At 37.5% G+C, this 14,213-nt stretch overlaps 1 protein-coding gene across 2 annotated transcripts in view; it reads right to left on the bottom strand.

Moving 5' to 3' along the window:
- The window catches only part of LOC130906672 (kinesin-like protein KIF3B), a 20,067-nt gene continuing 5,854 nt past the window's right edge, over window positions 1-14,213 (bottom strand). The window contains exons 1-10 of one of the 2 annotated variants that reach the window (XM_057821214.1): window positions 13,191-13,281; window positions 12,892-13,064; window positions 11,312-12,798; window positions 8,282-8,383; window positions 6,458-6,580; window positions 6,217-6,335; window positions 4,574-4,690; window positions 3,784-3,889; window positions 1,483-1,688; window positions 1-1,366 (exon numbers count right to left, since the gene is read on the bottom strand). In XM_057821214.1, the coding sequence (XP_057677197.1) occupies window positions 1,261-1,366; window positions 1,483-1,688; window positions 3,784-3,889; window positions 4,574-4,690; window positions 6,217-6,335; window positions 6,458-6,580; window positions 8,282-8,383; window positions 11,312-12,727 (2,295 nt within the window). In that variant the 5' untranslated portion in view covers window positions 12,728-12,798; window positions 12,892-13,064; window positions 13,191-13,281 and the 3' untranslated portion in view covers window positions 1-1,260. Of the gene's footprint in view, window positions 1,367-1,482; window positions 1,689-3,783; window positions 3,890-4,573; window positions 4,691-6,216; window positions 6,336-6,457; window positions 6,581-8,281; window positions 8,384-11,311; window positions 12,799-12,891; window positions 13,065-13,190; window positions 13,282-14,213 lie in introns of those variants that run through there. The other variant, XM_057821222.1, reaches the window with a different exon arrangement.

The raw sequence follows: 14,213 nt of genomic DNA on the forward strand, positions 1-14,213 counted from the left end.
TATTTTTTTGGCCGATTCCGATACTTTGAAAATGACATGATCGGGACATCTCTACTAAATAGCAAGTGAAAAGGGGTCAATCTAAGTCCGAATATAATGAAAGTAATTCACTTAATAATGGTAGGGTCAATTTTATCTTAACAACACATGGGAAGACAATCTAAATGACCTTTACTGCTGAACTCATTGTATAATGAAAATAAGGCTCCTGAAAAGTTGGTAGTGTTATGTCCCTACCGTCCCTATGCAAACCTACGCCCTTGCGAGGAAGCATGTATTGATGCAGACATGCAGACGATCAGACCAAAGCAAGTTGGATCTATTCGGGGACAAATGAATTTCAAAGAAAATGTTTATCAATGTGTCTGTTTCTTGAATCAGATTATCACATTCCCGTAGACGGTTGTGGTATGTCGCTCTAAATTTGAACTGTGGTCTATGTAAAATTCAGTGCATTAGTATATACACATAAAACGAGGGCTGTAAAATCAGAGTAGGGAAGCGTTTGGTTCAGTGGAAAAAATATGTGACAATACTGCCACCCCCTGGCAAAAAAGAAGCAGTGGCAAAAGACTGCAATTGAAACAGGAGCACGCAGACCCCAATTTCTGTAGCATGCAAGAACATTTTTCCCAACATCCAATGTAACGTAACATACTAAAAAATATCTAAAAATCACAATTTACACATTCTCAGAGCCCCATACTGACCCTAATATCATTTTACCCCTAAATTTCAAGTTGCAAGTACATATTTCACCACCTCGCACATTTCCAACCAGTGAATCGGCTGATTTTTTTTTTTCAAACATGATTATTCTTGAATTAAAAAAAAAAAAACATTTTTGGGGATGACAAACTTGTGCTCTACACCTACAGTCGGTCCATTTGTTGGTGATAATGAATAAATAAGTAGTGTAGAGAAAATGAACAGAAATCGGAACATTTACTGAGAGTCAATTGTGGGCCCCTACATTACTGCCGACCCCAAAATTTCAGGGATGGCTCTACCGCTGTCACCGTAAAAATGTAAAATTAGTCTGGAGCACTGGAATCTAAAAATAAATGTGCAGGTAGATGGAAAGCAAAAAAAAAAATCAATGTTTCATTAAAATATAATACAATGTTCAAATACAATCACAATTTTTTGTTTGTTACATTATTCTATGGACACTATTCACAAACACTGAAGTTCAGTCTCTGCTGGCTCATATTTCAGCACTAAAATGCGCACAAGGAAAGTTAGTGACAGATTGCACCTTCACTTAGGCACCAGCCCACGGGATTGTGGGTAAATTGGCGATGTAAGATTTTGAGGGCTGCATGAAGCAGTGTGACTGTTCGACTGCTTGCTTGTTCTCAATCGACTGATGGATTAAAAAAAACAAACAACAATTATACATTAATTTCATACCAGGAATGTCAAAGTCAATTACCACTTTAAAATGATCCTATAAAAAATGGGGCAGAAAAATCGACTTACTGAGACTTGGATTTCTTGCTACTTCCACTTGTACCGGTGAGAGGTGAAAGGTTATTGTCAAACCCTGATGCATCTATCTCAAGGTCATCCTCATCCCTAAGGGCATCCTTCAAGGCTGCCACCACTTTTGGGGAGATTACTGGCTGCTGATAATTTTTGGTAGTCCGAGAAGGGAGATCCATGTCAAGCAACAAGATGTTTTCAGCCTGGCAAGATTGAGAAAAACTAGGATTAAAACATTCAATTAATCAAAACAAATGAAGGGTATGAATTATAGTCTTTGAAATTTTGAAGCAGGTTAGTCCAAAATTACTAGGATATCATTTAATCCTTGTAACATTGTCGTTATTACATTAACTTGATGGCTGCTTGTGACAGTGATAGAGGATACAAATCTACTCAAAAAAAAACAACAACAACAACAACACATAGTAAATTGATCATATTACCACTTACAATTCTGAAAGTAAAGAAAATATATCAACAACATTCCAGCTGTTTAAACTGCTTTAATGGTATTTATTAAATTACTGAAATGATACTTTTTATGGTATTTTATCTTCAATGTATCAATTACATGTACAGTGGTATAAAAACATATCTGAACCTTTTGGAATTTCTCACATTTCTGCATAAAATCACCATCAAATGTGATCTAATCTTTGTCAAAATCACACAGATGAACAAAACAGTCTGCTTAACAAAAAACACCTTAACAGTTATAGGTTTTCATATTTTAATGAGGATAGCATGCAAATAATGACAGAAAGGGGAAAATAAGTGAACCCTCTACCTAAGGAGTCTTAAAGAGCAAGTGAAACCAATTTTTACCACACTATTTAAGTCAGATGTGTGCCCAATCACTGATGATTGGTTTAAAGCTGCCCTGCCCACTATAAAACACACACCTGACTGGGTAGTAAATTTTACCCCTATTTTACTGCTTGAACTGAATTTAATATTGCAAGCAGTAAAATTTACTTAATAAAAGCAAGTGCTACAATGTTGTGACAATGATTTTATCAGGTAAATCCACCAGTTATTTTTTTCAGTGTGTGCATCATGGCTTGGTCAAAAGAGCTGTCTGAAGACCTGCGATCAAGCGTTGATTTGTATAAAGCTGGGAAAGGATTAAAAAAACATCTCTTAAAATCTGGATGTTGATCAATCGACAGCCACAGAAGTTGTCTACAAATAAAGAGTTTGGCACTGTTGCTTCTCTCCCAAGGAGAGGCTGTCCACCAAAAATGACGCCAAGAGTTCACCGCAGAATACTCAGGGAGGTAAATAAGAACCCAAGAGTGTCTGCTAAAGACTTACAGAAATCACTGGCATAGTCCAATCTCTGCGTGCACACAACAACTATATGTAAAACTATGGCCAGGAATGGTGTTCATGGGAGGACTCTACGGAGGAAGCCACTGCTGTCTAAAAAAACATTGTTGCTCGTTTAATGTTCGCAAAAAGGCACTTGGACACTCCACAGAAGTTTTGGAAAAATATTTTGTGGACTGATGAAACCAAAGTTGAATTGTTTGGAAGTAACACACAACGTCATGTGTGGAGAAAAAATGGAACATTTCATTGCCACCGTGAAGCAGGGTAGAGGGAGCATCATGGTTTGGGGCTGTTTTGCTGTGTCGGGGCCTGGAGAATTTCCAATCATTAATGGAAGAATGTACTCAAAAGTTTATCAGGATGTTTTGCAGGAAAACCTGAGGCCGTCTGTCATACAGTTGAAGCTAAAAAGAGGATGGATGCTGCAACAAGAAAATGATCCAAAACACAGAAGTAAATGTTTTCAGAAGAACAAAATAGACGTTCTGGAGTGGCCAATTCAAAGTCCAGACTTGAAACCCATTGAGATGCTGTGGCATGACCTAGACAGCGATCCATGCCAGACATCCCAGGAATCTGAACTACAGCAGTTTTGTAGAGAAGAATGGGACAAGATTAGTCCTGATCAATGTGCCAGACTGATCTGCAGCTACAGGAAGCGTCTGGTTGAAGTTATTGCTGCCAAAGGGGGGGCCACAAAATATTAAATGGAATGGTTAACTTACTTATTTTCCCCCCTTCTATCATTGTTTGCATACTATCCTCATTAAAATATGAAAACCTATAAATGTTTGGGTGGTTTTAGTTAAAGCAGTTTTTTCATCTGTGTGATTTTGACAAAGATCACATTTGATGGTGATTTTATGCAGAAATGTGAGAAATTTCAAAAGGTTCAGATACTTTTCCATACCAATGTAAAAAGCTGAAATCAAATAGGATGTTAAGAGCATGAAGTGCAGTTACTTTGTATCTCATGTCAAGGCTGATCATCATGGCCATTCGAGCGCGGTGACTGAGAGGTCTTCTGAATCCGATTGCAGACTGAGGCCTGCTCATCATCCGGGGATTACTGAACACAAATGTATATTTAGCTACAAACTAAAATGAAGAAATATTTTTATAAAGCTAAGACAGTCATCATAAGGGAATTTGTTATTCTACAACATTATCTGCAATACAGTATACAGTCGCATTAAAAACTTTAAGTCATGCCACCTAATGTTCTCATTGGTTTCCCATCCAGGTATACAGTCAGTGGCATGCAAACATTAAGTTTAGGCTCTCTGGGTATGTGCAAACCTTTTCAGGCAATTGATCAAATTTGTTGAACAGTCAGACGGAAGATAAACCGTTGTGTTCGGGTCAAAATTGACGTGTTTTAGGTTTCGGTATGCAAAAATCAATGGTGCTTTTTACGTACTCAAACTTTAAAACTGGTCAGTTTTGATCAGAAAACAATATACTGCAAAGGTTGAGTTGAGTTAAATCACAGATCAAATTTGATCCACTAGCAAAAACGTGGGCAGATTTGTAACTCAATACAAGGGATAAATAAGTTTAAAACTAGTATTTCAAGTTTCCAACTCAGCCTCCTTGAAGCCACAAGAAAAATCTAGCTTTTTCAAATGAAATCACAAAGCAGATCTGCTTCTGATCACAGTCAAAGTTATATCAAGTAAGGTACTCATTTGTATATGGCTATACAACAATGATCAATGCAAATAAAGTATTAGAGGAAAAATAGTGCATTTACTGCTGCATGCATGTGATGGGCCTCAACTTCCAGTCTTCATCCTTTTCATCAAAATAAGCTCTGGAGACTACTTTGTTCTTGTCTTCCAAAGGGATAAAATTTTCAATCATCTGAGACCTTAAAGCACAAAAACAATCATATAAGGACCACGAGAAATTGGAAAATCTGACACGACTTCAACATGCTTTATATTATATTTCCATTTGACTAGGTGATCTGGCAGTGACATCTGTCGCTATTAATGAGAACCAATGAGCTAACATAAGTGTAGGGCTGTCCCAAACGACTAATTTTCTCCCGATTAGTCAGCCGACTATTTTTACGATTAGTCGACTAATCTAATAATATATATATATATATATATATATATATATATATATATATATATATATATATATATATATATATATATATATGTATAATTTTCTCCCAATTAGTCAGCCGACTATTTTTACGATTAGTCGACTAATCTAATATATATATATATATATATATATATATATATATATATATATATATATATATATATATATATATATATATTTTTTTTTTTTTACTGATTTAGCAATGAAATTTTTGTTGACGCTTATCAATTCACAAAAAACATATTGGAACACTCAAATTATTTATTAAAGTACAAATAAACACGTAAATAACAATAATAAATCACAAATAAACAATGAGTTCAAATGCTGATAGAATTAACTAGTGTAGCATCCCGATTGAAAAGATGGTCTCTTAAACTGATGGTTTACAACTTTTATTCCATCCTTGATGTAAACACACTGTAAGAGCTACGGTGCACACAAATAAAGCAACACAATTAGAAATTAACAAAAACTTTTCACCTTTTTCCTTTTAAACCTTATTTATATATCAATGAATTGCCTATATGAATTGCCTTTACCTTATTACCTTATCATTGACAATCTCTCCCTTGAGTGCAATGACTGTATATACTGTATATATTTATGACCTTTTAACCTTATATAATTTTCTATACATTAAAATAAACCATAACATGAAATAAACCTTTCAATTAGCATTAATAACGATACTAATAGCACTTATAGGCCCATTGTCAATGAAACATTATTATTTAGTAAGGTGACAGCACCCTCTGGTGTACAAAAAATGAAGGAAAAAAAAAATTACAAACTGCGTGAAGGCGCTTGAGTTGTTTATTCACGGCCGACGCGCAGCCAAGCTTGGAACTGAACAGACAGGACAGAAGAGTGTACTCTCCTTTGTTTCTTTGAAATAAGTCAATGTTTTGGACACTCTGGTGCGCTTTTTTTTGGCTTTGTGCCGCTTTCCCCGCTTGCAAACAGAGCATCCGACATTCTAACTTTCCACGCATATATTTTTTTAACCCTTCATTAACCGTCGACGGGATGTTGTGCTCGTCGACGGTCGTCATCGATGACGTCGACTATGTCGACTAGTCGGGACAGCTCTACATAAGTGTAGTGTAAGGTATACTGTACTTATGAAAGCATCAGATAGGGATTCAGGTATTGTGATGAATTAGTGTTCAGGCCTTGTATTTACAGTATAATCCATATTATGCGAGAAACGAATTTGATCACAGTTCCCTGTTTCCAAAGTTAGACTACAATTTGGGACAAATTATAGTTCCATACTTAAGTTTAAGGTCCCTGGTGAGTTCGTTCTGCGTTTGCTCTAGTTGCTGGCGTGTAGTAATATGTGCCTCCTGGATGTCATGAATTTCTGCCTTCAGAGCCTCCAGTTTGCCAAGCAACTGGAGGGCAAAGAAAGAGGCAAGATTACTAAATATTACCTCTCGCCAGCCTGGAATCATACTAGCAGAGAAACATAATGTTAGAGAAGGTGTAGGGTAAAGTCACATTCATCCAAGTTGACCTTTGTCATTTTTTTGGTTTTACTGTCAACTTCCTGCTGCAAAGAACTGTAGGTCTCTTTTAGCTCCAGATTCTCCTCATCCCGAGACACCATCTGTTGCCGCATCTCGCGCTCTCTCCATTTCTGGAAATACCATCATTACCTCAGGCTGAATTGCAACAGGATATATGCAATTGTACCAGTAATTTCCTTATAATAGAATATCTTGTACATGTACATAAGCCTGTCGCAATATGCAATAATTCCATTTATCGCACGATAAATAAAAATGAAGGCGGTAATTTTTCCGCTGCGATTTATCGCCTCACGTACACGTGCGTGGGCGCGTGCGGCAGACGTGCTGTTAAAAGTTCGGATTCCTTGTTACCAACTGCGCAAAATGCATCTTCGTTCCAGGTCAGGCAAAAACTAGCGCCGGAGCCAATCGTTCCCATTATATCCTATTGTTCAACGTATACAGTGCTGCGGAGTGTTGACTGCGGACCATCTACGGCGCGCCGGTGTTGTTGACGTGTGGGCGCTCCCGTCAGGAGTGACATTTCACGCGGGAAGGCTATTTTTCGGCACAACGCCGAATATTTACAACAAAGTCCGCCAAAACATTGTTACTGACTTGGCTGCTACGAACAACCTCGCTTTGACAATGAAGAGCTGAATGAAATTAAAACTGTGCTGTTTATGAAAGTCGATTGTCATATGCTGGTGTTGTGTAGTAATGAGCAGACGTGACTTCAGCAGTGCTTGCTAACTTTTTTAATGCGCGCACACACTAGATATCATGAAATAGCAAACTAGATGTGCTACGTCCCATGCCATTGGCTACGTGAGCCCAGAGTGATTATGGGACACGTAGTCCATATACTACATTGATAAATTCTAAACTGTCATGACTAAATTGAAGTTAAGAAGGCCAAATCAATCCATACCAGTGACTATAGATAATGTTGCAAATATTGTTAATTCAGTACGTGTCACAGATGGATTCGGACCACAAATAGGATGATAGAATGGCAATTTAATTTTTGCTCATTAGCAAAAAAAAAAAAAAAAAAAAAAACGATACAAAAAATATAATTGTTATTTTTTTTTACAGAGCATTAGATGTATTGAATCAGATCGAAAATCGTGTCCCCTGTATCAAAAATCGTACCGAGCCGTGACTTAACTGTATCGTTGCATCCCTATGGAACACCATTGCAGAAGCTATGACGGGAAAAGTTTTCATTTGCCTAAATGCTTAAGTTACTAAGTGCATTTTTTTTTTTTTTTGAAACACATTTTATTTATTCTGTGTTTCTGTGCGGTATCAATATTGTTGTCTTTTACTTAAGAGGCATGGTTTATTGTTTGTAGTTGTGATTTCTTAAAAAGTACTTTTGAATTTAAGAGTAAATATTTATCGCGTTTAAATGGGTGTACTTGACTGATCTATTAATATATACTGTATTCTCACTGTGTTATTGTAAATTGGTTTAAAAAAAGTTGGGGAGGGAGTGCAATAATATCGCATATCGCAATAATTTATGACAATAATTATCGCACACTAAAATTTGTTATCGCGACAGGCCTACATGTACACCAAATACATCTAGCCCAGGGGTGTCCAAACCAGTCCTACAGGATGGCTGTGGGTGCAAGTTTTTTTCCAACCGATCCAGCAGTTTAACCAATGAGGTTTCTGCTCAAAAAAATTCCTTTTGATCGGTTGGAATGAAAACCTGTAGCCCTTTTTGGAATTGTTCACACCCCTGATGCAGCACAGGAAGTATAAAGGGGAGCATTTTAATGATGATCATTTCAATTCTACAGTATAGGCAGTTGTACCTGTTCAGCAATCTCTTTTCTTTTAAGCGCCAACATTCTTTGTTGCTCATTTGTATGATCCACAATGTTCTTGCCCCCAACTAAGAGTTTACTCTCCATTGCCTGCAGGACAAATATAGTCAGGTGTTTTACTTATATGACAGTTGAAGTGTGATCATTTTATCAAAACCTGTGGTACTGTTTGGCACCATACTGTTGAGACCAGAGATCGGGAACCTTTAAGCGAAAAATTAAGCGTATTCACATTGCAACGTTGATATATTTTCATTTTTCACTCTTCAAATATTCAGAAAGACCCAGAAGTGTAATTTCACTTAACTCAGTCCTTAATTATCTTCCCATTTGTATTTCAAAAACTAAGCGCAGTGCTAACGTTCTATGGTTCATAAAAAGAAATAAAACCTTTGCCTTTTTTCTGAGCACTTTGAACTACTACACAAATGTATTTTAATTCATAGCCTGCCATTGACTGCAATAAAAATCCGATTTTACTGGGTGGGATGGCAGTGATTATTCGCCATCAGCGTCCCTCTCCTACTTCAAAAGAATTGAATGTTTAGCTCCGTCAACAGTAGCCAATGAGTTCATGTCGGAGAGCAAATTACCTTAATTTTCGGACTATAAGGCGCACGTGACTATAAGCCGCCACCCACCAAATTTGACACAAAAACGGCATTTCTTCATAGATAAGCCGCATTGGACGATAAGCCGCAGCTGTCCTCACTGTATCATGGGATATTTACACCAAAACATATTAACCGGTAAACTTCATTTGACAGCGGCATCATAACACTGTCATAAGACCAAATGAACCCCATGAAGCTTTGAACCAATTGGCTGCTAAGCTTCATTGCAGATGTGGTAAAGACACTTGTGTTGTCGCACTTAGATTACTACTCTGAGATTTGGTCATGTGCTGCTATAACACATATAAAGACTTTACAAACTGTCCAAAATAGAGCAGCTCGATGTGTGCTTTGTTGTCCACTCAGAACTAATGTAAACTGGATGCACAACACATTATCTTGGCTAAAAGTTAAAGACAGATTTACGGCCTCATTGCTTATTTTTACTAGAAATATTGTTGCGACTAAAATTCCAAAGGCACTCTTCCAAAAATTATATCGAAGTTCTGATGAACATCAACATGAAACCCGTCATGCCATGGGGGGTAGATTCATATTACCTCATGTCAAAACAAACCATGGAAAAAGTTCAGTCATGTATAGAGCAATGTTGGGCTGGAACACTTTGCCAATTCAAATCATTTCTGCAAACAGTAAAAACCAGTTTAAGTTCCTTCTGAAGAGACATTTTATTAGTAATGAATTCTGAATCGAAATAACAAACCACCATGAGCCAGATAATTTCAATGAACGTCAGGAAAACAAAGACTGGGTCTTTTCTGTACATGTACATGTGTACATGTACATGCATGTAGTATATAGATATGTATAGAGATATATGTAATGTGTATGTCTGTACTATATGTGCATTTATATGTAGGGGTGTGTGTGTGAGTGTATGGAGAAGGGGGGAGGGAAGTGGGTGGGGGTGGGTTTTATTTATTGTTATTTTTTTCTGTATGCATTTTGGTTGGTGAGGCAAACACTGGTGTAAATGTTTGAACGGAGCAGGCTGAATTGACTCCAGGAAGAGTAGATGTATCTGTTACAACTAATGGAGATCAAAATAAATACAAATTGCTTCAAGAAGCTTCATTTGGACATCACTACTCCCTTCAGTCAAACTCTGCTGCCACCTGCTGTCAACACTGTTATCGTCTTACATGCCTCCTAGCATGCGTTGCAGCGCTGCAGATCTAAATTGCAATCAAAATTCTTGTTTTGTGCTAATTATTTCTTCAGTTACTGTTCTAGTTATTTCAATAACTGCTAGTTATCGTACTTGGTAACAATTTATTTGACAGTGAGACATAAGACTGTCATAAGACCATCATAACTATGAAATGACACTGCCATGAGTATTAATGAATGCTAATGACAGATGTCATTTTGTGTCATCCAGCAAATTATCTCACTTTTGAATGGATGTGAAAGATCCGAACTGGACATTAATGGAGCAAATTTTGTCACGAACTATTTCAAGCTTGGCTCATTTACATCCATTCAAAAGTGACGTAATTTGCCAAATGACACAAAATGCCAACCGTCACAAGCCTTCATTAATTCCCATGATAGTGTCATGTCATAATTATGACGGTCTAATGGTAGTCTTATGACACCGCTGTCATATAAAGTGTTAACTATTAACCCAAATAAATCAACAAATAAGACAGAAAGGGGTATAAGGCGCAAGATTCTAAATGAGGGAAAAAAGTAGCGGCTTATAGTCTAAAAATTACGGTAAGTCTTTGAGGTGGAATTTGCCGTAAAATGCTTGTACATCAATGATATTCAGTTTATGCATAACATCGTCTTGCTAGAATGCATTTTGTTGAGGTACCTATTTGAATAGAAAACCCTGATGATCTTGTCTATCAACATGGCAAGCAAAAAAAATGCTGATCACGTGTTGTACTTATATGGCAGTTGAAGTTTGATAATTTTATTAAAACCTGTGGATTTCGTCATACTGTATAGACCAGGGATCAGCAACCTTTAACGCTTAAAGAGCCATTTTGGCCCAGTTTCCATTGAAAAGACAATACTGTGAGCCGCAAACACGTACGTGTTATGCAAAAAATTAAGCGTATTGACATTGCCACGTTGACAGATTTTCATTTTTTTACCATTTTCAAATATTCAGGAAGACCCAAAAGTGTAATTTCACTTAACTCAGTCCTTAATTATCTTACCATTTGTATTTCAAAAAACTAAGTGCAGTGCTAATGTTGTATGGTTCATAAAAAGAAATTAACAATAATTCATAGCCTGCCATTGACTGCAATAAACATCCTGCTGATCTTGACTGTTAACATGGCAAGCAAAAAAAAAATGCTGATCACGTGATCAAAAAACAGACAGTAAACAGAAAGAAATGACATAATAGTGTGGGTTCAGGATTTACCTTAATTTTGATTGCCAATAGCTCTCCTTCCTTCTGCTCCCTTTTCAGGTCTGCCATTTTTTTCTCTGTCTCTTTTAGGAGTTGAACTTTCTCCTCAGCAACCAGACTGCGATCCTCCATGATAGCTTTCTTCTCTCGCTCCAGGATCTCCTGCTGCTCCCTCCAATAATCCTCTTTGACACCCTCATCCTCCTCCACACTATCCTCTTCCTGGTCATTGCCATTACTACTATCATCAGCTCGCCTCTTTAACCTCCTCTTATTTTTCTTTCCTGTTCGCTTCTCTAGTTGGGCCTTCAGTCGAGCAATCTCCTCTTGAAATTTCCTCAGCTGGGCGTCCTTGGGGTCCTCGTTGATGGATGGTGTATTCTTAATATTTTTGGCTCTGTTTGAATAGTGCAGTGTTGTTAAAGTCTCTTCCACATTGTAAGAGGCTGGGCCAATATTGGCGACCATGACTGTGCGGGCGTTGCCCCCTAGAGAGTCCTGCAAAAGGCGGGTCAGTTTTGAATCTCTATAAGGGATATAGCTGCTCTTGCCATCCACTAGAGCTGATATAACGTTTCCTAAAGCAGAAAGTGAAAGGTTGATTTTCGTCGCTTCTTTCAGTCTCTCCCCCTGCGCCCCCGTCTTGGTCTGCCTTTCACTGCCAGCTAGATCCACCAGATTGAGTTTTCCAACTCGTATATGGTTTTCTCCATCCACCCCCAATTCACTGCATTCTACAGTGATTACAAAGATGGCGTGAGAGCGAGAGCTGTGTTCATTCATGTTGGTAGAGCCCACTGAACGGTTCTGATTGCCCACATTCATGACATTTTCAATTTCCTCTCTACTCCTAGTGACAAACGATGACAGGTTTTTCACATAAACACCAGTATCCGGCCTCTCTCTTAGCTCAAGATGTCGTGTTTGGTCCTTGGAGAGCAAATCTCGGATCTCTTCTTGATAAATCTCCAAATATGATGCTCTCACCAAGTACTGCTGATTCTGAGATCTTGAAATGTGAGTGAAGATGTGGACAAAAGAGTTGGGGATAACGCCTCTCTTTTCCGGATCGTTTCTTATACCCTCCATGGTGAATGTTTTCCCTGTGCCAGTTTGTCCATATGCAAAAATGGTTCCGTTAAATCCTTGCAGAACTGAATCCACAAGCGGCCGAAAGGTTTCATCGTATAGATCTTTTTGCTTGGACTTACAGTCATAGACTGAATCAAAAGTAAACACTTTTGAGGATTTACTGGCCATAGAATCTCTCGGATTCTTGACAGCTATTTGTCTTGTTTTCACATCAACTGTGACCACACTGTCAAAATTGGCTGCCCTTTCTTTCTCATTCATTGGACGACAACGAACCACCACCTTTATAGACTCTGATTTGGAGGACATTTTGGACAAGGGGGTTGGTAAACACATGCGGGTTAGCAAGCTGTATCATATGCCTGTCTAGTGGACTCTCACCAACTGAAAGCACTGATCATAAGCTGCTGAAGAAACAAACAAAAAAATGTCATTTGTTAAAAAAAAATTGTAGTTAGCACAGATGCTAATGTAGCCACCACAAATAAGAAACAACTTACTGTAACAACGTTGCATTCAAACTCATCGTGTCCAAGATACTCTAAACTTAGTCTGTGGTAATAAAACAAAAAGCCTCAAGGCAAACTATTTACTCAGTGGTTTTACCACTTGTTTGGGCCTAATGAAGAGTACATTGCTTTTTCCATTGCTCCAGAGTTCATGCTGAGTCTCCCTAGGAAATTAAATGCATAATATGACTCTTTGTGTGATTTATTTTAAAACTACATTGGTAGTCAGTGCGTACACAAACCTCAAAATGATGTTTTTAGACACGTACAAGGTAAAATTTAAAGCTTACCTGGACATTTAGGTAAATATGTGATACTCATTTCATTGTTCATTATTGTCCCGAAACTTTAAAAGTTGCCGGTTATAAACATTCCAGTCAATATTAACGTTGTACTCACGCCCCCACGTGGCCACAGAGTTTTTCAGCTATTCATGTGACGAAAGCAGTCAACCGTGTCACGACGGGCGTTTCTGACGTTTTGGCTTTCTTACTCAATAAACGTCGTTGTTTTGCTCATGCAATTCAGCGATGCTGACAGAGGAGGTCGGCCATAAACTTACAGCAAATGGACATTTATAAAGCGAATATTTTAAAATATTATCAGGACTTTTGGAATAAACCGTAATTATGACCTATACCCTATTAAATATTACCGTATGATAACCAGGTTTCTCAAAATTCTAATAAACAAATAAATGAATAAATAAACACAGTGACATTGCTTTTTCTCTTGAAGTGATACAGCGTAAACTTTCATATGTTTTCATATGTCATGAACACAGGCACTGTGGTGTAAATAAATAAATAAATTAATGATTTAAAAAAAAAAAAAAAAAAAAATATATATATATATATATATATATATATATATATATATATATATATATATATATATATATATATATATATATATATATATATATATATACAGTGGGGAGAACAAGTATTTGATACACCCATATTTACCCACTGTACAGTATATATACATATACAGTGTATATGGGTTTTCCCATTGGCAGTGTATCAAATACTTGTTCTCCCCACTGTATATTACACTCAGGTAACTTGAAGTTCCGCTCTGAGACCCCCAATTTGGCCAAATTTTAAAATTGCCCTATATGCATAGGCGGATCTACTATTCAGGCGAAGTAGGCGATCGCCTTAGGCCCCAACCAGTAGGGGGCACCCCAACCAGCTGGCCTTGCCCCAACGAGCAAGGGCTTGGGCCACCGGAGCCAGCAGCCCCCCCAGCTATTCGTTATGTATAATTATGTCAGCATACCAAACAAACAAATAACAAAACAAAAAAGA

This window comes from Corythoichthys intestinalis, chromosome 2, assembly GCF_030265065.1.
Source record: "Corythoichthys intestinalis isolate RoL2023-P3 chromosome 2, ASM3026506v1, whole genome shotgun sequence".
NCBI classification, from domain to species: Eukaryota; Metazoa; Chordata; class Actinopteri; order Syngnathiformes; family Syngnathidae; genus Corythoichthys; species Corythoichthys intestinalis.